This window comes from Canis lupus, chromosome 7 (assembly GCF_011100685.1).
Source record: "Canis lupus familiaris isolate Mischka breed German Shepherd chromosome 7, alternate assembly UU_Cfam_GSD_1.0, whole genome shotgun sequence".
NCBI classification, from domain to species: domain Eukaryota; kingdom Metazoa; phylum Chordata; class Mammalia; order Carnivora; family Canidae; genus Canis; species Canis lupus.
This window is the reverse complement of record NC_049228.1, coordinates 43,186,859-43,208,058: the sequence shown is the minus strand read 5'-3', so window position 1 is coordinate 43,208,058 and position 21,200 is coordinate 43,186,859. Positions and strand designations below refer to the sequence as shown.

The following is a 21,200-nucleotide window of genomic DNA, read 5'->3' as shown; positions in this document are numbered from 1 at the left end:
CCAAATATCAGAACTGTTAACACTTTAAAAGTAGAACCCCATTGCGGTTGCCTTCACTGACACTTATATGACAATAGGTCAATAGTGATGGTAACACAGGTGATGAGTCCAGTTTCTTTTCATTTCCAAAAACGAGTCTCAGGCAGTAAGGAAGACACAGGATCAACAGTGGATACAAATCTTCTGATCTATCAGCAAAAGGAAAGATCTTACTAATCCCAAACTTAAGGGAATGTATCGGGGGTGCCTGGCTGGCTTAGTTAGTAGAGCTGTGACTCTTGATGTCAGGGTGGTGAGTTCGAGCCCCACATTGGATGTACAGATTACTTAAAAATAAAATCTTTAAAACAACAACAGAGTGAGAAAGAGACAAAGACAGAACTGATGTCAGCAGTCCCAGAAGACAAGCTCTTCTGAAGGATTTAAAAATAAGACTTAAAAAAAAAAAATTAAAAAAAAAAAAGATTTCTTCAATAGGAATTAAGCAGAAGAACACCATCACCGACAATAAATTAATGAAAATCTTCAATGGTCTTTTAATCTCAAAAGAGATGGTACCTTCAAACATACCTCATGCCCTTGAATTACTCAAATTTCCTGTCACTCCTTAAGAATGTTTATGAAAACTAAGTTTGTTTCATTTTACTCTTGACAATAGGCTCAGAAAGTGGGACTAAGGTACCACCAAAGGTAACCCCTCTACTCTGACCCTATTAAGGCCTACTACTAGTAAGTTCTAAGTTCACTAAACAAAATTTAAATCTATTAAATAAAACAAACCACCTTCACTCTAAAAGCACAGAAACAGAATGAGGAAGACAAGTGACCCACTGGGCAGGAAAACTAGTCAGAAAGGAAATCTAAGCTGTAGAAGGCATTGGTCTTACATCTGAACATCCCGGTCTCCTGGAAACAGTATGACCCTGCTGACAGTAGTGTTTGGCTCTCTGCCTCTCCTGTTGGGGGTTCAACAAGAACTCCAGTAAGGAGTTGCCATGTGAGCAGCCAATTGAGAAATGTGCATGCTTTTTACTCCTATAGTTGTTCTGATTTTAAAAGACTGTGGTGGCAAGAAGCCAATTTATCAAAATTTTTACATTTAGATTGGTAACTGAGAGGTTTTTTTTTTTTTTTTTTTTTTTTAATTTTATTTATGATAGGCACACAGTGAGAGAGAGAGAGAGGCAGAGACACAGGCAGAGGGAGAAGCAGGCTCCATGCACCGGGAGCCCGACGTGGGATTCGATCCCGGGTCTCCAGGATCGCGCCCTGGGCCAAAGGCAGGCGCTAAACCGCTGCGCCACCCAGGGATCCCTGTAACTGAGAGGTTTTGAGGGACATTTCAAACATGAACATCTTTCTTTTATTTTTTTTTAATTTTTTTAAAATGTTTATTTATTTATGATAGTCACAGAGAGAGAAAGAGAGAGGCAGAGACACAGGCAGAGGGAGAAGCAGGCTCCATGCACCGGAAGCCCGATGTGGGATTCGATCCTGGGTCTCCAGGATCGCGCCCTGGGCCAAAGGCAGGCGCCAAACCGCTGCGCCACCCAGGGATCCCGAACATCTTTCTTTTAAAATGCCTAGTCCTCTTTCCTTTTTTTTTAAATAGCATGCATTTAAAAAAATTTATTTATTTATTTATTTATGATAGTCATAGAGAGAGAGAGAGAGAAGCAGAGACACAGGCAGAGGGAGAAGCAGGCTCCATGCACCGGGAGCCCGACGTGGGACTCGATCCCAGGTCTCCAGGATCACACCCTGGGCCAAAGGCAGGTGCTAAACCGCTGAGCCACCCAGGGATCCCTCTAGTCCTCTTTCCAACAAATGGCTACAGTTACACGGCCAATAATCAAAATCCAAAGACATTTATTTGCTTTCATCAAAAGAAATGCTAATAAGGTACATAAGTGTTCCCAAAAGTACTTGAAGACAGTTATCAGTGTCACTGTCCAACCACACTACTTCCGTCAAATTTAAATTGGGTTGTTTTAGAAACTCTCATAGCCTGTTGGTATGAATATAAACTGGTACAAACGTTGGAGAAAAATGTAATATCTAACAAAAATTTAAATGTGCATACACTCTGATTCAGTAATTGCATTTCTAGGAATTTTACTTACAGATAAACTACAATATAAAGATATATGTAAGATGTTTCACTGGAACCTTGGTTATGACAGAACATATACATACACACACACACACACACAAATTGGAAACATCTTAGATGTTCCTCAGAGGGAACATCCTACAATCCTACATCCTACAATGAAATATTAGACACCGAACAATGACATACATGTGTGTAACATGTATGTATGTGTGCACCTACCCACAGATAAGAGTACAGCACAAAGCTCAGGAGTTTGAGCCTAAGAGTCAGACTTTCTGATTCCACATACCAGCTCTTGTGCTTAGATCTATGTGGCCTTAGGCAAATCACCAAACTTCTCCACACTTCATTTTTTCATTTGTAAAAGAGAGTAACAGCATCTGCCTTTAGAGTACCACGAGGAGGGGCAGCCCCGGTGGCTCAGTGGTTTAGTGCCGCGTTTAGCCCAGGGTGTGATCCTGGAGACCCAGGATCGAGTCCCATGTCAGGCTCCCTGCATGGAGCCTGCTTCTCCCTCTGTGTCTCTGCCTCTCTCTGTGTCTCTCATGAATAAATAAATAAAATCTTTAAAAAAAAAAAAAAGAGTACCATGAGGATTAAACAAGTTAATTAGTGTGTAGTGTTTGTTAGTTATCATTAAAAACATATCCAAAAAAAAAAAATCCAAGGTATTAAATGAATATGGGGCAAGCAAGCACAACAGCTAAAACTAAAGCAACAGGGATAGACAGAAATTGAGAGAATCTGGAAGTAGAATTTTCAGGATTTGGTATGCCTGTCTCACAGTTAGACCTAAGTTGTAAAACGGGCTGAATAAAAGTACTGTTCTTACTTCAAAGGGACTTTAAATGCTGGTTACTTAATTTATAAACACACACTATCAAGTACTGTAGTTATTTTAATACATGTCTTCTCTTCTGGGCTATATATCTTCTAGAAGACTGAGGTTGTGTCATCAATCTATATATATTCTACAACACCTATGTATATGTCTTTTCCATAGCAGGTGCATAGCAAACATTCTGTGAATACATGAATGGTCAGGGCTTTTCAGTTCCCCACAATCAGCGGATTTAAGTGGTTACAAAGCTCTGACAGACAGAACAAGAGAAGAAAACCAAGTTTTCCCTCCTCTTTCTTCCCAAGGTTTCTCTTTATCAGAGTGATTAACTGTCATTTTCTTAGGCTGAATCAATCTAGGATAGAGAAAGACACATGGGGTCTATACGCCATGGACTGGAAAAACAACCCCATATCAATGATCAGAGCCTTGGATTTTCTGACATAATCTGATTTCATGAACTAGGTAGTCAACATTCCTAAATTAAGTTGTTGGGTTCCTTAAAAGATTTTCTTTTTAAGTAATCTCTACACTCAACGCAGGGCTCAAACGCACAGCCCTGAGATCAAGAGTTTCATGCTCTACCAACTGAGCCAGCCAGGTGCTCCTCCTAAATTTTTAATAATCTAGTAGTATGCAAATTATGTATATTCAATGCTAAGACAATAATAGCAATAAAAATCATTAAAGAAGAAAAAAAAAAAAATCATTAAAGAACAAGACTTGGAGCAGCCCGGGTGGCTCAGCGGTTTAGCGCCGCCTTCAGCCCAGGGCCTGATCCTGGAGACCTGGGATGGAGTCCCACGTCAGGCTCCCTGCATGGAGCCTGCTTCTCCCTCTGCCTGTGTCTCTGCCTCTCTCTCTGTCTCTCATGAATAAATAAATAAAAACTTAAAAAAAAAAAAAAAAAAGAACAAGACTTATAGGCAATAGGAAAGGTACACAGCCATAAGCCTATATTCTTTCCCAATCAAGTTCTCATATCCATGAAAACATTCCACCCTTAACATTTTCATTTAAAGAGGTGTGTATGAGTGGCTCAGTTGGTTGAGCATCGAACACTCTTGGGTTTCTGCTCAGGTTATGCTCCTGTGGGTCACAGGATCTCTCTCTCTCTCTGAATGAATAAATGAATGAATAAATAAATAAATAAATATTTAAAAAAATTTTTTGAACTAAACTTTTTATTTTTTTAAGATTTTATTTATTTATTCATGAGAGAGACGCAGAGAGAGAGAGGCAGAGACACAGACAGAGGGAGAAGCAGGCTCCATGCAGGGAGCCTGATGTGGGACTTGATCCCAGGACTGCACACAGAGCTAAACTGCTGAGCCACCCAGGGACCTCCTTGAACTAAACTTTTAAAAATAAACAAACCATTTCCGGAGAGGCTGGGTGGCTCAGTTGGTTAAGTGTCTCTCTTTGGCTTAAGTCATGATCTCAGGATCCTGGGATCGGGCCCCACACTGGCCTCCCTGTTCAGTGGGGAGCTTGCTTCTCCCTCCCCACTGCTCATGAGCAGGCTCTATCAAACAAATAAAATCTCTTAAAAAATAAAAAATAAACATACTGTTCCAACCATAACAAAATAATTCACTATAAGAGCAAAGGTATTTGGAGGAACCTGGCTTCTAATACCATAAAAGACTATGCTTTCAGAGATCATTTCTTTTTTTTTTTTTTTCCCAGAGATCATTTCTATAGTTACTAATACCATAAAGAAAAATATTGTGATCCAAGGAGTTAAAAGTCAATTAAAAACTCACTGACAGGAATCAGCTGCCATATTGTAATAACACAGTCCCATTCAGTTTAGTTTTATATTGTTTGGTCCAATATAAAAAAAAAGCATGTGAACAGAAAAAACCTAGCCTAAAATTCATAGGGATCCCAAATGGCCAAAACAGTCTGGAAAAAGAACAGATAGAGGAATCATACTTCCTTACTTCAAAACCTACTGGAGGGATCCCTGGGTGGCGCAGCGGTTTGGCGCCTGCCTTTGGCCCAGGGCGCAATCCTGGAGACACCCGGGATCGAATCCCACATCGGGCTTCCGGTGCATGGAGCCTGCTTCTCCCTCTGCCTGTGTCTCTGCCTCTCTCTCTCTCTCTGTGACTATCATAAAATAAAAATAAATTAAAAAAAAAAAAACAAAAAAACACAAAACCTACTGGAAAAATAGGATATCCACATGCAAAAGAATGATGTGGGACCCTTACGGCATATACAAAAATTAACTCAAAATGGATCAAAGATCTGGGGCACTGCCTTCAGCTCCTGTCGTGATCCTGGGGTCCTGGGATGGAATCCCACATCAGGTTTCCTGCTCAGTGGGGAGTCTGCTTCTCCCTCTCCCTCTGCCACTCCCTCTGCTTGTGTTCTCTCTATCAAATAAATAAATAAAATATTTTTAAAAAATGGATCAGAGACCTAAATACAAGAACTAAAACAATAAAACACTTAGAAAATAACATGGGGGTAAAAGCTTTATGACTTTGGACTTGGCAACAATTTCTTCTTCTTTTTATTTTTATTTTTTTTTCTTCTTCTTTTTAAAGATTTTATTTTATTCTTTTTAAAGATTTTATCTATTTTTAGAGTGAAAGAGAATGCACACATGCAAGCGAGAGCAGGGGGAGGGGCAGAGGGAGAGAGAGATCTCATGCAGACTGCCTGTGGAGTGCAGAGCCAGTTACAGGGCTTGACCCCATGACCCTGAGCTGAAACCAAGAGTAAGCCACACAACCGACTATACCACCCAGGCTCCCCTATATATATTTTTAAAACATCTTATTTGTTTATTTCAGAGAGAGAGAGAGAAAATGAACATGAGTGGGGAGAGGAGCAGAGGGAAAGGGAGAAGCAGACTCCCTACTGAGCAGCGAACCCATGCCAGCTTGATCCCAGGACTCTGGGATCATGACCTGAGCCAAAGTCAGATGCTTAACTAAGTGAACCACCCAGGTGCCCCTAAAAGATTTTGCTTTTAAGTAATCTCTACCCCAACATGGGGCTGAAACTTAAAATCCCAAGATCAAGAGTCCCATGCTCTACTCTACTAACTGAGCCAGCCAGGTGCCCCAATAATTCCTTGAATATGATACCAAAAATACAGGCAACAAAAGAAATAATAAACTGGATCTTATTAAAATTAAAAACTTCTGGGCAGCCTGGGTGGCTCAGCGGTTTAACACTTGCCTTCGGCCCAGGGCATGATCTTGGAGACCCGGGATTGAGTCCCATGTCTGGCTCTTTGCATGGAGCCTGCTTCTCCCTCTGCGTCTCTGTGTGTCTCTCATGAAGAAGTAAATAAAATCTTAAAAAATAAAAATAAGAACTTCTGTGCAGGGTGCCAAGGTGGCTCAGTCCGTAAAGCATCTGCCTTCAGCTCAGGTCATGATCTCAGAGTCCTGGGATGGAGCCTCACATCAGGCTCCCTGCTCAGCAGGGAGTCTGCTTCTTCCTCTCCCTCTGCCCTTGCCCCCCCTTGTACTCACTCGCTCTGTCTTGTGGTCTCTTTCAAATAAATAAAATCTTAAAATAAATGAAAACTTCTGTGCATCAATGAACACTATCAACAAAGTAAAAAAGGCAACCCACAAAATGGGAGAAAATATTTACAAATTATACATCTGATAAAGAATCAATAAATATCCAGAACATATATGAACTCCTGCCACTCAACAACAAAAAAAAACATACCGATTAAAAAATGGATGGAGAAAAAAAAAAAAAAAAGGATGGAGGGAGGCTCCCAGCTGGCTCAGTCAGAAGAGAGTGAGATTCTTGATCTTGGGGTCATGAGTTTGAGCCCCATGTTGGGTGTAGAGATTACTTAAAATTAAATGTACAAAGAAATTGGGCATGGACTTGAATATATTTTTCTAAAAAAGATATACAAATGACCAATAAACACATGAAAAAATGTTCAACCTCACTCATCATTAGAGAAATATAATCAAAATCATCATGAGGTACCACTTCACACCAATTTGGATGGCTTTTATAAAAACAAAGAGAAAATAAAGTACTGGTAAGGATATACAGAAGCTGGACTCCTTGTGTATTGCTGGTAGGAATGTAAATGGTACAGTCACTGTAGAAACCAGTATGGTGGTGGTTCCTTGAAAAATGAAACACAGAATTGTCAGGTGATCCAGCAATTCCAACTCTGGGTATATACCCAAAAGAAATGAAAGCAAAGACTTAAACAGATATATGTACACTAATGTTCGTAGCAGCATTATACACAACACCCAAAAAGTAGGAACAGCCTAAGGTATCCATCGGCAGAATAAAAGAAAAATGTGGTTAAAAAAAAAGAAAAAAGATAAAATGTGGTATATACATAAAATGGGATATTATTCAGCCTTAAATGAAATTCTGGGTGGCCTACTCAGAAGAGCTTGTGACTCTTGATCTTGGAGTTGATCTTGACTCTTGATCACCGAGTTCCACGTTGAGTGTAGAGATTACTTTAAAAAATAAATAAATGGGGCACCTGGGTGGCTCAGTGGTTGAGCGCCTGCCTTTGGCTCAGGTGGTGATCCCGGACTCCTGGGATCAAGTCCTAGGGGAGCCTGCTTCTCCCTCTGCCTAGGTCTCTGCCTCTCTCTCTGTCTCTCATGAATAAATATTTTTTTTTAATTTTTAAGTAAATAACTTAAAACTTGTTTTATTTTATTTTATTTATTTGAGAGAGAAGGAAAGGACAAGTAGGGTGAGGGGCAGAGGAGAGAAGCAGACTCCCCCCCTTGAGCAAGGGCTTCATCCCAGGACTCCAGGATCATGACCTGAGCCATAGGCAGATGCTCAAACCGACTGAGCCACCCAGGAGCCCAAGCAAGGAAATTATAACACACTACAAAATATGGATGAATCTTGAAAACTTTATGCTAAATGAAATGAGCCAGACATAAAAGGACAAATATTGTATGATTTCACTTATATGAGGTACCTAAAGTAGTCAACCATATAGACAAAAAGTAGAATGGTGGCAAGGGGATGAGGGTGGGGTGGGGTGGGATAGCAGAATTGGTTTGTTTGAAGTAGGCTCCACACCCAGCGTGGAAGTCAATGTGGGGTTTGAATTCGACACCCTGAGTTCAAGACTGGAACCAAAATCAAGATCAGACACCTAGGGCAGCCCGGGTGGCTCAGCGGTTTATAGCGCTGCCTTCAGCCTAAGGCGTGGTCCTGGAGACCCAGGATCAAATCCCACGTCAGGCTCCCTGCATGGAGCCTGCTTCTCCCTCTGCCTGTATCTCTGCCTCTCTCTGTCTCTCATGAATAAATAAATAAATAAAATCTAAAAAAATCTAAAAAATCTAAAAAAAAAGAATCAGACACCTGACTGAGCCACCAAGGTGTCCCTATTTTTTAACAGGTATATATATATAGAGAGAGAGAGAGTTTCAGTTTGGGAAGATGAAAAAGTTCTGGAGATGAGTAGTGGTGATAGTTGCACAACAATGAGAAATGTACACATTTATATACAGTATGGATATAGTATACATTACAATGTATACAGTAATGCCACTGAACTGTATACTTAAAATGGTTAAAATGGTAAGTTTATGTATATCTGACCACAAACTATGTGCTAAATTTACCATTATCTTTTAAAAGGATGTCTAACATTTACTGAATAATTACTCTCTGCAAGGCACAGAAAAGTTAAGTAATAGGTCTTACAAGTTAAGTGGTTGAGCATAAATTTGAACCAGGACTTTGACTACAGACCTATACTTTTAGTCATTACGGTGACCAAAAGATATTCTAGTTTAACCAAGGAAGGAAAACTTTCAAGTAATTAAGTGAAAAATATCCACCAAGAATAGTAGCAATACTAGACTATTCTCTCATATCCAGACAATAGAATCCAATTTATGTATCACACTGAGAATGGTTGGTTCAGAGGTGGGGGGCTTGGGAGGGGGGGAGAGTGGGAACTACACCAAAGCTTTTCAGACTAGCAACCAAAAGCTAACATAGCACAGTCTAGGCAGCACACTGAGGTGTGCTAAGCAGTCCCAGTAACAACAAAACTAAAACGACAACTTCCAAAGGATTCTTTAGTTAATTTATAAAGCTAGGGCAGCCCGGGTGGCTCAGGGGTTTAGCGCCCCCAGGACGTGATCCTGGAGACCAGGATCAAGTCCCACATTGGGCTCCCTGTGTGGAGCCTGCTTCTCCCTCTGCCTGTGTCTGTGCCCCTCTCTCTGTGTCTCTCATGAGTCAATAAATAAAATCTTTAAAAAAAAATTTATAAAGCTATACAACATGACTGAAAATCAAACAAAAGGGCAGCCCGGGGGGCTCAGCAGTTTAGTGCCGCCTTCGGCCCAGGGCATGATCCTGGAGACCCGGGATCCAGTCCCACTTCGGGCTCCCTGCATGGAGCCTGCTTCTCCCTCTCTCTGCCTGTGTCTCTGCCTCTCTCTCTTTCTGTGTATTCTCATGAATAAATAAATAAAATCTTTAAAAAAAAAAAAAAAGTAAAAAATCTCACTGTCCTTCTATAATAATGCTTTGAGCTATAACAGTACTCCTTATACAGTTTTTTCCACACCCTCAACTCAACCATATACAGAAAATCACATAACTACAGAAGATTTAAAATTTTATTTTTGAGGGATGCCTGAGTGGCTCAGCAGTTGAGCATCTGCCTTTGGCTCAGAGCATGATCCCGGAGTCCCGGATCAAGTCCCATATCAGGCTCCCTGCATGGAGCCTGCTCCTCCCTCACCTATATCTCTGCCTCTCTCATGAATAAATAAATAAAATCTTTTAAAAAAATTATTTTTGATGGAATTTTATTTACCATATTATAATTTACTCTCTCCTATGAATATTATCAGGTATTGACCCAGCCAATACAAGGTTTAATTTGGAATGAAGACTGTCCAGGTTCTAACCTTGGTTATACTCTTCTGTGACATCCACTACTCCTTATTTGACAAAATTCGGAACTTAAAATTTAATACCAGATAGATATCAAGGCCTTGATACGCAACAGTCATACAACAATCAAACTGGCTCCTAACCAGGAGTGCCTGGGTGGCTCAGCCAGTTAAGAATCTGCCTTCTGCTCAGGTCTTGGGCTCCCTTCTCAGTAGGGAGTCTGCTTCTCCCTCTCCCTCTGCCCCTCCCTCTTCTCTGGCATGCTTGCACTCTAATAAATAAAATCTTAAAAAAAAAAAAAAAAAAAGGAAACCCAGCTCAAAACAAATGGTACCTAAATAAGATCTGTAGTAAATAACTAGATGAAAGAAATTTGATACCCTTACTTAGGCTAGAAAGATTTTATTCTCTTGAATCCTCATGGTTTTTCAAAGATGCACTTGTTATTTTTAAGACGTTTCTATCACTGCAAAACACAATTTTAATAAAAAAACTTTTTCCAGTCACCCATATTCCTTGAAACCTTTCAGTTCAATATCAATGCATTATACAATTTAGATGGAAAATAGCTCTCCAAGCAGAAGGTAAAGAGTTAAAAATGAAGGCTAATGAAAATTTAATATTAAATCTTAATGCAATAAGACACCAATATTCTAGTTTCCACTCATTTGGCACAAAATACCTGGATTTAAAATACTCCAAAAAACCCAAACTTTCAAATTTATAATGCATTCAGCTGAGAAACTGAGCATTCTTTACTACCTGGATTATAAAATAAGAAAAGAATGGCATCAGAGTAACTACTAATTTATGCATGGACACTTATTATCTAGTATATGGCAAGAGTGGCAAGCTACTCACATCAAATTTTCATAGAAGCTAATATAGGGTCTTTGTAGACAACCTGTCCAGGGCAGTAGGAATATACAAGATCAATTACTTCAATCTTTTTAATAACAATACATCAATCTAGCCAAATAAATGTTAAAGGATGATTAGAAAACTGCCCCTCTCTCCAAAAAATGTTATCCTATTCAGGAAACATTTTCAATACTTTCTCCCACCTCCGTTTTTATGAGTACAAACAGGATAGTGGCAGGCAGGGGGAGAGGGAGAAGCACACTCCCCACTGAGTAGGGAGCCCGATGATGTGGGGCTCAATCCCAGGACCCCAGGATCCTGACCAGAGCTTAAGATGCTTAACAGACTGAGGGGAAGCCCAGGTGGCTTAGTGGTTTAGTGCCGCCTTCAGCCCAGGGCCTGATCCTGGGGACCCAGGATCAAGGCCCGTGTCGGGCTCCCTGCATGGAGCCTGCTTCTCCCTCTGCCTGTGTCTCTGCCTCCCTCTCTCTCTCTCTGTCTCTCTCTCTGTCTCTCGTGAATAAATAAAATCTTTAATAATAATAATAATAATAAAACAGACTCAGCCACCCAGTCACCCCACATTTTCAATATTTTCACAGGTAGCTCAAACTCTGAGATCAAAGTTTCAAATTCAGGGATGAATACCATTCAGGTAACCTTTATACTTTTAAAAGATATAAGGACAAATTTCTCCAACTTTTGTTTTATTTTTATTTATTTTTTAAAGATTTTATTTATTTATTCATAGAGACAGACAGAGAGAGAGAGGCAGAGACACAGGCAGAGGGAGAAGCAGGCTCCATGCAGGGAGCCTGACGTGGGACTCGATCCAGGGTCTCCAGGACCACGCCCTGGGCTGCAGGCGGCGCTAAACCACTGCGCCACCGGGGCTGCCCTATTTTATTTTTAATTTCAAGATCAACATATCATCTTAAAAAGACCGAAAACCAAAAGTCCTTCTGTGTGCCTCACAGTCCGATGGTGGGCTTTACAGATTCTGTAGTACTATGCTAACATCTTCAAAGAAAGGAAGAGCTTCTTGCTCTAGGCTCAAAGGTTTCTATTCACTTACAAAGTTGCACTCTCCAGCTTCTAGCACATTAAAGATGGAGGGGACAGCAGCTCAGTTATCCTCTTGGGAATTCATTGAAAGTAGGAGCCAAGTTGCATGAGCTGTGCCATTTGCCTTGGAAGATTCATGGAGGGAAAATGGCAGCCATCATACCAGTGAAGTTTCCAAAACATATCTAGCTTATTAATGCCACCATTCTAGTTCTTTGGAAAACTAGCACACAAAAGCAATCAATTCCCTCATTCCACAGTAACAACCCTTAAAAAACTTTTAACTCAAAGAGGAAAGCAGAATAACAAAGTGCAGTATTCTCAGAGCACGGAGATCACCAATACTTTAAGAAGCTCTTTCACAGTCAAATAATTTTGAGGACCTCTGCATACTTTAGCCATTCTTTTACCTCTCCCAACGTACAATGTATAGTTAAACATGCAAGGCTATGAGAAGTCATGCCATAAATAAATGTGCCTTAACATAATTTATCCCAGAATTTTATTTTTCAAAACACTATTTGACCACATAACTTAAAAAAAAAAAAAAAAAAAACACATAATTTTTCACATAAGACCTATTATTACTATTCTATTTTTTGTTTTTGTTTTTTTTTTTAGGGCAAAACAAAACTCTATGAGGAAAGTTAGGAGGATGTTAAGATCACAACCTTTGAGATCAAGCAGAGTTGTTCAAATACTAGATTCTAGCAAAATGACAATGTCTCTGGGAATTAGGCTTTCTCATCTGTACAGTTACCATAAGAATCAAAGTAGTACAAAGCCTTACTCAAAGAAAGTCCTTGAAAAATTAGTTTAAATAAAAAAAAACTCCTTTTGAGGGATGCCTGGGTGGCTCAGCGGTTGAGTGTCTGCCTTTGCTCAGGGCATGATCCCAGGGTCTCGGGGATCGAGTTCCGTATCAGGCTTCCTGCATGGAGCCTGCTTCTCCCTCTGCCTATGTTTCTGTCTCTCTCTCTCTGGGTCTCTCACAAATAAATAAATAAAATCTTTAAAAAAAAATTCCTTTTGAGAGGTGCCTGGTCAGTGCAGTCAGTTAAGCATCCAACTGCTGGTTTCGGCTCAGGTGGTGATCATAAGTCATGATCTCAGGGTCGTGAGATCAAGCCCTACATTGGGCTCTGTGCTCAGTACAGAGTGCTCGAATTTCTCTCTCCCTCTGGCCCTCCTGCTTGTGCACATGCACGTATGCAAACACTCTCTCCTCTCAAATAAATAAATAAATCTTTAAAACCAAAAAATAAAAATTCATTTTAAGTTCTGAAAGTTGCAAAAATGCAATCCAAAAATATTGAGAGGGGTACCTGGATCAGTGGGTTGAGTATCTGCCCTTGGCTCAGTTCATGGTTTCAGCGTTCTGAGATTGAACCACATATAGGGCTCCTTGACCATCGGGGAGCCTGCTTCTCCTTCTCCCTCTGCTCCTCTCCCCACCTGCTCTCTCTCAAATAAATAAAATCTGAGGAAAAAAACCTGAGAAAAAAATTACAGAACTCATGACTGAGACATTACTCGAGAAGAGTAACTTCCCAGGATTTTGCAACCTTTTTTATCCACTGAGATACTGGGATAGCCTTTAAATCCTCCCCATTTAAGGTGATATTCAGGGGTACAACACACATACTGATGAAAATGGCTATGAACAGAATACATGTTGCAGAAGAGTATTATTTATGGTTTCAATTATTTAAAAAATAAGCTTCATTTCAATATGAAAAAGAAAAAAGGAGTTGTGAGGAAAGCTCAGCTTGTGTCAGCACATAATAATTAATGATTGTACAGTTCCTTACAGTTTATAAAGCACCTTTATGTATAATCTCATTTGACTGACACAGGAACCTAAACCTAACCAAAGAGATAAAGCAGCTGTTGATACCCATTTCTAAGGTGAGGGAACTATGGCTTGAAGACTTCAAAGGACTAAACCAAGGTCACACAGACAATAAATGGCAGTATAAGGACTCCAACTTTGTTCTTCTGCCCCCAGAACATAACAAAAGAGGTGCCTTCTAAATGTATGCAATATTTTCTCATATTCCTATCTTTACTATCTTTCAAATGATGAGTACCATCCTAGGCACTGGAGACACAACAATAAAAAAATGTATTTTTCAGGATGTTTACAGACCATGGGGGGAGGGGGGGAGACAAATAGCATTTATAGAGTGAGATCAAAGAAGAAAGCAAATGTTAAGTCTCTCTGGGAAAGTCAGGGGAAGGTTTCCCAGAAAGTAATATTTGAAAGGAGACATGGAAACTGATCTAGGAACTAGAACTTTATCTGCTCATGTATAAGCTATAAGGGAGAAACGTAAGGCTGGATAGAAAGGCAAAGGCCAAAATTACAGGGCTTGAACACAACGCAAAGTTTAAAATTTATCTTTACACAACTGGAAATTATTGAATACTTTTGAGAAAGACCAAGAGAATAATCAGATCTCTATGTCAGACCATTTTGAAGACAATAAGATTGAGAGTTTAAAAGGCAACAAAATTAAAAACAAAGAGAACTATAAGATATCCTGGCAATCTCCCAAATAAGAGTTGCAGGCCTGAAGCAGGAGACCAGCAATGGAGACAGAGAAAGAGGTAGTGGTTCAGAAATATTTAGAAAGTAATGGATAAGAGGGACACCTGGGTGGCTCAGTGGTTAAGCATCTGCCTTCGTCTCAGGTTGTGATGACAATCCTGGGATGAGTCCTGCATGGGCTCCTTGCAGGGAGCCTGCCTCTCTCTGTGTGTGTCTCATGAATAAATAAAATCTTTAAAAAAAAAAAAAGGAAAAAAGAAAGTAATGGATAAGAGAGAACGGACGACGATGCTCCCACCTCTGGGTTAGGTGACTCCATGAATCAGAGAAGGGAAGCTGATGATGAAAATGCTAAGTGTGAGGTACCAATGGAACACAGGTGGCTATGTTCAGCACATGGTAGAAAACCAGAAGCAGGGGATCCCTGGGTGGCGCAGCGGTCTGGCGCCTGCCTTTGGCCCAGGGCGCGATCCTGGAGACCCGGGATCGGATCCCACGTCAGGCTCCCGGTGCATGGAGCCTGCTTCTCCTCTGCCTGTGTCTCTGCCTCATTCTCTCTCTCTCTGTGACTATCACAAATAAATAAAAATTAAAAAAAAAAAAAAAATTAAAAAAAAGAAAACCAGAAGCAAGAACTTGGGAGTTCAGGAGAGATGTGATAATCGATGTTGAGTACACAGAAGATTTTTCTGAATAATCAAGTATTATTTACCATTTCAATGGGAAGGCAATAATTTTATCAACATTATTTGTATGACGCTTCAAAGTTCACACTTTAAAATCCCATACTATGCTAATCACATTTCATAAACCGTTATTATTCTTATTTGATCAACAAATATTTATTAACTAGGTACCAAGCACCATATTAGGTGTTAAAACACCAAAATAAATCCATGCTTTTATGGACCTTGTATCATAGGAGGGGAAGCAATATGCAATAAATGTTAAAAAAAAAAAAAAAAAAAAAAAGCGGGGGAGGGGTTGCCTGGCTGGCCCAGTTGGAAAAGCATGCAACTCTTGGTCTCAGAGTGGTGAGTTCGAGCCCCATGTTGGGTGTAGAGATTACTTAAATAAACTTTTTAAAAAAGGCAATAAAAGTGAACCAGATAAAGACAATTATATGGCTTCACTCATATGTGGAATATAAGAAACAGGGCAGAGGATCATATGGGAAGGGAAGGAAAATGGAATGGGAAGTAATCAGAGGAAGACAAACCAAAAGAAATTCTTAACTCGGGATGCCTGAGTGACCCAGGGGTTGAGCATCTGCCTTCGGAGCCGGGCGTGATCCTGGAGTCCTGGGATGGAGTCCCGCATTGGGCTTCCTGCATGGAGCCTGCTCCTCCTGTCTCTGCCTCTCTCTGTGTGTCTCTCATGAATAAATAAATAAAATCTTTAAAAAATTCTTAAATCTTTGAAACAAACTGAGGGTCGCTGGAGGGGAGGAGGATGGGGGGAGGGGGTAAACTAGGTGACAGGCAATTAAGGAGGGCAGGTGATGTCATGAGCACTGGGTGTTATACACAACTGATGAATTATTTAACTCTACCTCTGAAACTAATGCGCTATCTGTTCACTAAAGTTTTTAAAAAGACAAGAAATATAACAAATGTTATAAAGTAATAAGCACTGGGAAAAAAAAGAAAATAGAGCATGGAAAAAATCAGGAGTGAGAGATGGGGGGAATTGAAGGTACAATTTTAAGAGATCTCACTGAAAAGGTGACATATATAAGCAAAGACTTGAAGGTGAGGAAATTAGTCATTTGTATCATCTCTGTAGGAAAAACTAGCTATTTTCCACTAGAGGGAATAGCTAATGCAAAGGTCCTAAGATAGTGTGACTGATGTATTTAAGTAATAAGTCAAGGTGGCTGGGATGGAGTGAGCAAGAGGAAGGTAACAGATCAACAGAGAAGGGGAGGAGAACTGCAGATCATTAAAGACCTTACAGGTCACTGTCAGAATAGATTTGTACTGAGAGAAATGGGGATATAAAAATGAGGAGCCTTGGGCACCCCAGGTGGCTCAGCGGTTTAGCGCCACCTTCAGCCCAGGATGTGATCCTGGAGACCCCGGATCAAGTCCCATTTCGGGCTTCCTGCATGGAGCCTCCTTTTCCCTCTGCCTGTGTCTCTGCCTCTCTCTCTCTCTCATGAATAAATAAATAAAATCTTAAAAAAAAAAAAAAAAAAAAAAACACCTTCCCCCAAAATGAAACAAGATCAAGAAAGCTATGATCAGGTGGTTTAAAGCAAGACTTTCAGGTTTCAAGTAATGGTAACCTGAATTATTCTAAAAATGTATACCATTCAAATGTGAAATGCAAGAAGAGAATGGCTCAGGAATGTCAAAGTATTGTCATTTTTGTTAATACTTTACTGGTTAGTACTAATAACAATTAAGCTTATGCATTGTCAAAGAAGTTTCTGCAATTACTATGTCAGGTCTGGATTTGACCAGTTTCATACCTCAAAAGCAACAAAATATGTGTTCTTATTCATCTGTTGCTTTTGGTACTATAACTCACAACTCTTGATAGGTTCTTGCCAGTTAATGGCAACTTAAGGCAATGACAAAGATCAGAGGATTTTGAGGAACATACCATCTAAGAAGTAGACAAGTTAAGCTTTTTAATGACCCTGGGTCACTCCTTTCCTACTGAATGAATTCAAAACTACATAGGAATATTTTATCCATAAGAGAGTAAGAAATGGAACATGAGGATGCAGCATTTCAAATCAGATCTATTCTTCAATGCTTTCATCATTATTACACAAACACAGGATTGTCTCTACTTCAAGGACTCTGAAGCCACCAAAATCGCTAACCAATACCTATAGAAAATATCACTGGGATACTGAGGCTAAACCACACAATACAGCTAATAGAAGATTTCCCCCTAAAAGGCACACCTTTTCAACAAAAACTGAACTTCCTTATGTATCTTTTCTCAAGCTTAACCAATGCAAGGGAACTGCAACTTTGTGTGGCATCCTCTGATAGGTTAGATTTTTCCTGAGCAAGAAGTGGACAGTTTTACACCAGGGCTAGATTTATAGTCAATCTGGGTGTGTCTTTTCTTCCCTCCTCCCCTCCAAACTACTTCAGAGTTTTTCAGTACTGTAAAAGGTCTGGAGAAAATAATTCCTTGGTCCTAGTTAAGGACCTAGTTAAGGCTCAAATCTTACAGTTTCTGGGACGCCAGGATGGCTCAGCAGTTTAGCGCCTGCCTTTGGCCCAGGGTGTGATCCCAGGGTCCCGGGATCGAGTCCCACATCGGGCTCCCTGCACAGAGTCTGCTTCTCCTTCTGCCTATGTGTGTGTCTCTCTCTCTGACTCTCATGAAGAAATAAATAATATCTTAAAAAAAAAATCTTACAGTTTCTCTAGCAGTTGTTTTAATCAATCCAAGCTGGTTTGGCTTTTCTCGATGAGCCAAACAACATAAGTATTCTGAGTGCAGAGTGTCTGCCTGTGAACATGCTTATCCCAATGGGTTGACTGACAGGGACTATACTTGAGTCTAGAAATTAGGACAGCACACAACTGATGTTCCCCACCTATGTCCCTCCAGCTCAGTAGGTGTGGAAGATAAGGAACAGTAAATTGAAGCAAGAGGCCTGGTTTACATACAACATACTGCTTAAAGCTAGGATGAATCCAGAGGTGCCAGCATATGATCAGGATACTATTAATGACACACTGACACCCTCCCCCCACCCCCCCACCCCCACCCCTACGCTGCTGTTCTGTAACCAAAATCCAACCTGAAGGTCTGGCCAAGCCCAGACAGAAAAAAGAAGGAGGAGGTGGTATGTGAGGGGTGGGGGTGGGGGCATTATTGGAAACATTTGTCCAAGAAAAAAAAAAAGGAGAAAGACGGAGAGAAAGAGGGACAGCACACAGGCTTTTGAATATACTTTAAGACTATGAGGTTCAAAAAAATCTTTCACATCTTCTCTCCCCACGCCTGTGGTCTTATGCTAAACACAACAGTAAAAGTTACTGCCAAAACTTAGACTTGAACCGCTGATCAGGGTACCTGGTCAGTACTGTTCCTAGACACGTATCTGAGTGCAGCCTCTGTTTAGAGCCTTTTCGGACTGCCTCTAAACAGGAAGTTAACAGACATCACAGTCAGGGGAGGCAAACCACAGTGTCATAAAGATGGATGCTGCTGTCGGCTACAAATCCCTCTCACTTTATCGAAAGTGTTCTCAAGGAAGAAGCAGAACAAAGGTCCACAAGCCTCATCTTTTCTCAAACTGGGTCACTCAGCCTACAGGTCTGGCCTTCTGATTCCCACTGATTGTTTCTCTGCTTCATGCCTGCCCATGATGGCTATACCACTGCCCCTAGACTAAAAAACTATATTCCTCTAAAAATGGAAGACAGCACGACCAGATCAGTACTCCCACTAAGTCACTCTTCATACACCCTGCTTAAAAAGCCCAAGGAAAGCCTATCCTTGAGCCAGCCCATCCTCAAATACAGACTCGATATCAGTCACCTAAAAGCAGCACCATTTCCTACACACGTGGGCCTTCCTTTAAAATACACGGAGGCCTTCCATAGCACCACCGTTAGAAGCTCCCGAAGTAGCCTCCTTCCCCATCACGCCGGCACAAATGCTGACCACTCCGGCACCGAAAACGGGAGTCAGACTTCAAGGAAGAGTTTAGGTCAATGTATCAAAGAAAAAAGCAAAAAAAGTGAGCACCGAACACCCCACGAGGTGAGTCTCCAACACCGAGGCAGCACGCTGCTGCCAGAAAACAATCAGAAACCAGGCACCAGGGAGTGAGGCTGGGTGGCTGGAGAAGTTGAGAGGGGAGCCTGCATTTTGAATCACACGCACGCAGTCTACCAAACACTAAATTTTCTGAAATAAAAACGTTTCAAAAACTCAGAAGCATCAGCTCGTCGTCGACACGGACGAGAGACCTGCCCTGACCCCGGAGCCCCGCTGCAGCCCGGCCGGGAAGCCGGCTCCCTCCTTGCCGAACCTCCGCACACGCACACAAAAGCCCTCGGAACCGCCGCGGATCGGAAGCCCGAAATCCGTCCCGAGGGCCGCCGGAGCCCCACCGACAGCCCCCGCCCCCGGGCCCGCTCCTGCGCGCCGGGGGTCGGCGAAGGGGGAGCGCCGTCCCGGCCGGCGGGCGGCCCAGCGGGAGGCCAGCGCCTCGGCGTCCCCGCGAGTGGAGCCACAAAGTCCTCCAAGTCCCGCGCCGCCGGCTCCCGGGCACCGAAGGAAAGCGCTGCCCCCGAAGAAAGAGGAGCCTGGCCGGCGCGCGGGGAGCGGCCCCCACAGCCCCGAGGGCAGCCCCGGGGGCGGGGGCGCTCGAGAGGAGCGCGGGGGCGCCGGGCGGGCGGGCAGGAGGCCGAGAGTGGAAGCGGGGATGGCGGGGGAACGGGGCGCGCGGGAGGGGAAAGGGAGTAAAAGCAGAAGAAGCGGAGGGACGCGAGGCGGGGGCGCGCGAGGCCGGAGGGAAAGGCCGGGGCGCGCGCGCGGGCGGGGGAGGGGACGAGGTGAGCGGAGCGCGGGGCGGGGGCGCGCGGGGCCGGGCGGGGGAGGGGGACGCGAGGCGGGGGCGCGCGGGCGGGCGTCGGCTCGCGGGCGCTTCCCCTCCCCCGCCCTCCACCTTGCCCTTCCCCCACCGCCGCCGCCGCCGCCACCGCCGCCTCCGCCTCCCGGCTCCCTCCTGTGCTCGCCGCTCGCCGCCCCCGGGCGGGCGGGAGGCCGGGCGGGCCTAGGCCACAGCTCCTCACCTGGCGGTGGCGGTGTAACTCCCGGCGAGCTCGCCTCCTCAGGCGGCGGCGGAGGCGTCGAAAAAGGGAGGCGACGGCACAGTGGGTTCCGGACCCCGCCGACAGGACCGGGGGCGGGGGTGGGGGAGGGGGGCGGGCCGGACCGGGGCGGGCGGGCGGAGCAGACACTGCGGTACAGACGGGGGGCAGCGGCGGCGGCGGCGGCGGCTGCACCGGCGGCGGCACCACACAAACAAGGACGCTGATTGGGCAGCTGCCAAGCGCCTGGGCTCCACCTTCCCTACACGCCACGACGCCCATTGGGCGACCTCAGCCGGCCTCCCCGCCCTCTTCTTCCAGGCCTCGCTAATAGCAGGCGGGATGCCGGGACTACACCCCACCCTTGAAGAGTGAGTGGCTGGAGGAGCGCTGATTGGCGGCCGCAGCACCCAATCGTGCGCGGAGGAGGGGGATGGTCTAGCGGGGGCGCGTTAATGGGTACCTCGGCCAGTCCCAGACACATCCGGGTCTTCGGCAGCCCATTAAGTGTCGGGGGTCAAAAAATCGCTTCAGGCTGCAACTTTCCCTTGGAGACGTTTTGGTCCCCAGGCAGCCGCCGTACCCCGTACCCCACACCGGGATCCCCAGGGCCCGCTCTCATCCTCCCGACTCCAAAGATGGAGGTCGGCGGGCAGCGCTGGGCTCTGCGTGGGGGGTGGCCCATCGCGACCGAGCCCCGGAACCCGACGAAGGCCGCGGCGGCAGGCGCCGGGCCTCGCGGTCCGTGCGGGGCGTGGCCTCCGGGTGTGCGTGGGGCGCGGGCGGGGCGGCGGGGCGGTGAGCTCGGGGGCCCGGGCCTCCAACGGTGGATGCGGTGTCCGCCGCCCCCCGGTACAAGCCCGCGGCCCGGGTGCGGCTGACACCCCAGAGCAGGCTCCGAGACGCCGAGGGCCTGGCGCGGGAGACTGGCGCCCCGGCCGAGTCCCTGCGGCTCCGCTGCACGTCCCCTCGCCTGGACGCTCTGTGCCTCAGTTTCCCCATCTGTCAAACGGGAAGGATGGAGAGGAGCGCCCGTCGCACCGGGTCATCGTGACGATAAGATAGTAC

General features: G+C 43.8%; 1 protein-coding gene across 3 annotated transcripts in view; it reads right to left on the bottom strand.

Annotated features, from left to right (window-relative positions):
• The window catches only part of GATAD2B (GATA zinc finger domain containing 2B), a 95,984-nt gene extending 75,226 nt beyond the window's left edge, over nt 1-20,758 (bottom strand). The window contains exon 1 of one of the 3 annotated variants that reach the window (XM_038543293.1): nt 20,596-20,758. In XM_038543293.1, coding sequence (XP_038399221.1) covers nt 20,596-20,636 — 41 coding nt within the window. In that variant the 5' untranslated portion in view covers nt 20,637-20,758. Of the gene's footprint in view, nt 1-20,114; nt 20,245-20,595 lie in introns of those variants that run through there. The other 2 variants (XM_038543292.1, XM_038543294.1) reach the window with 2 other exon arrangements.
• Nucleotides 20,759-21,200: the final 442 nt, after the last annotated feature.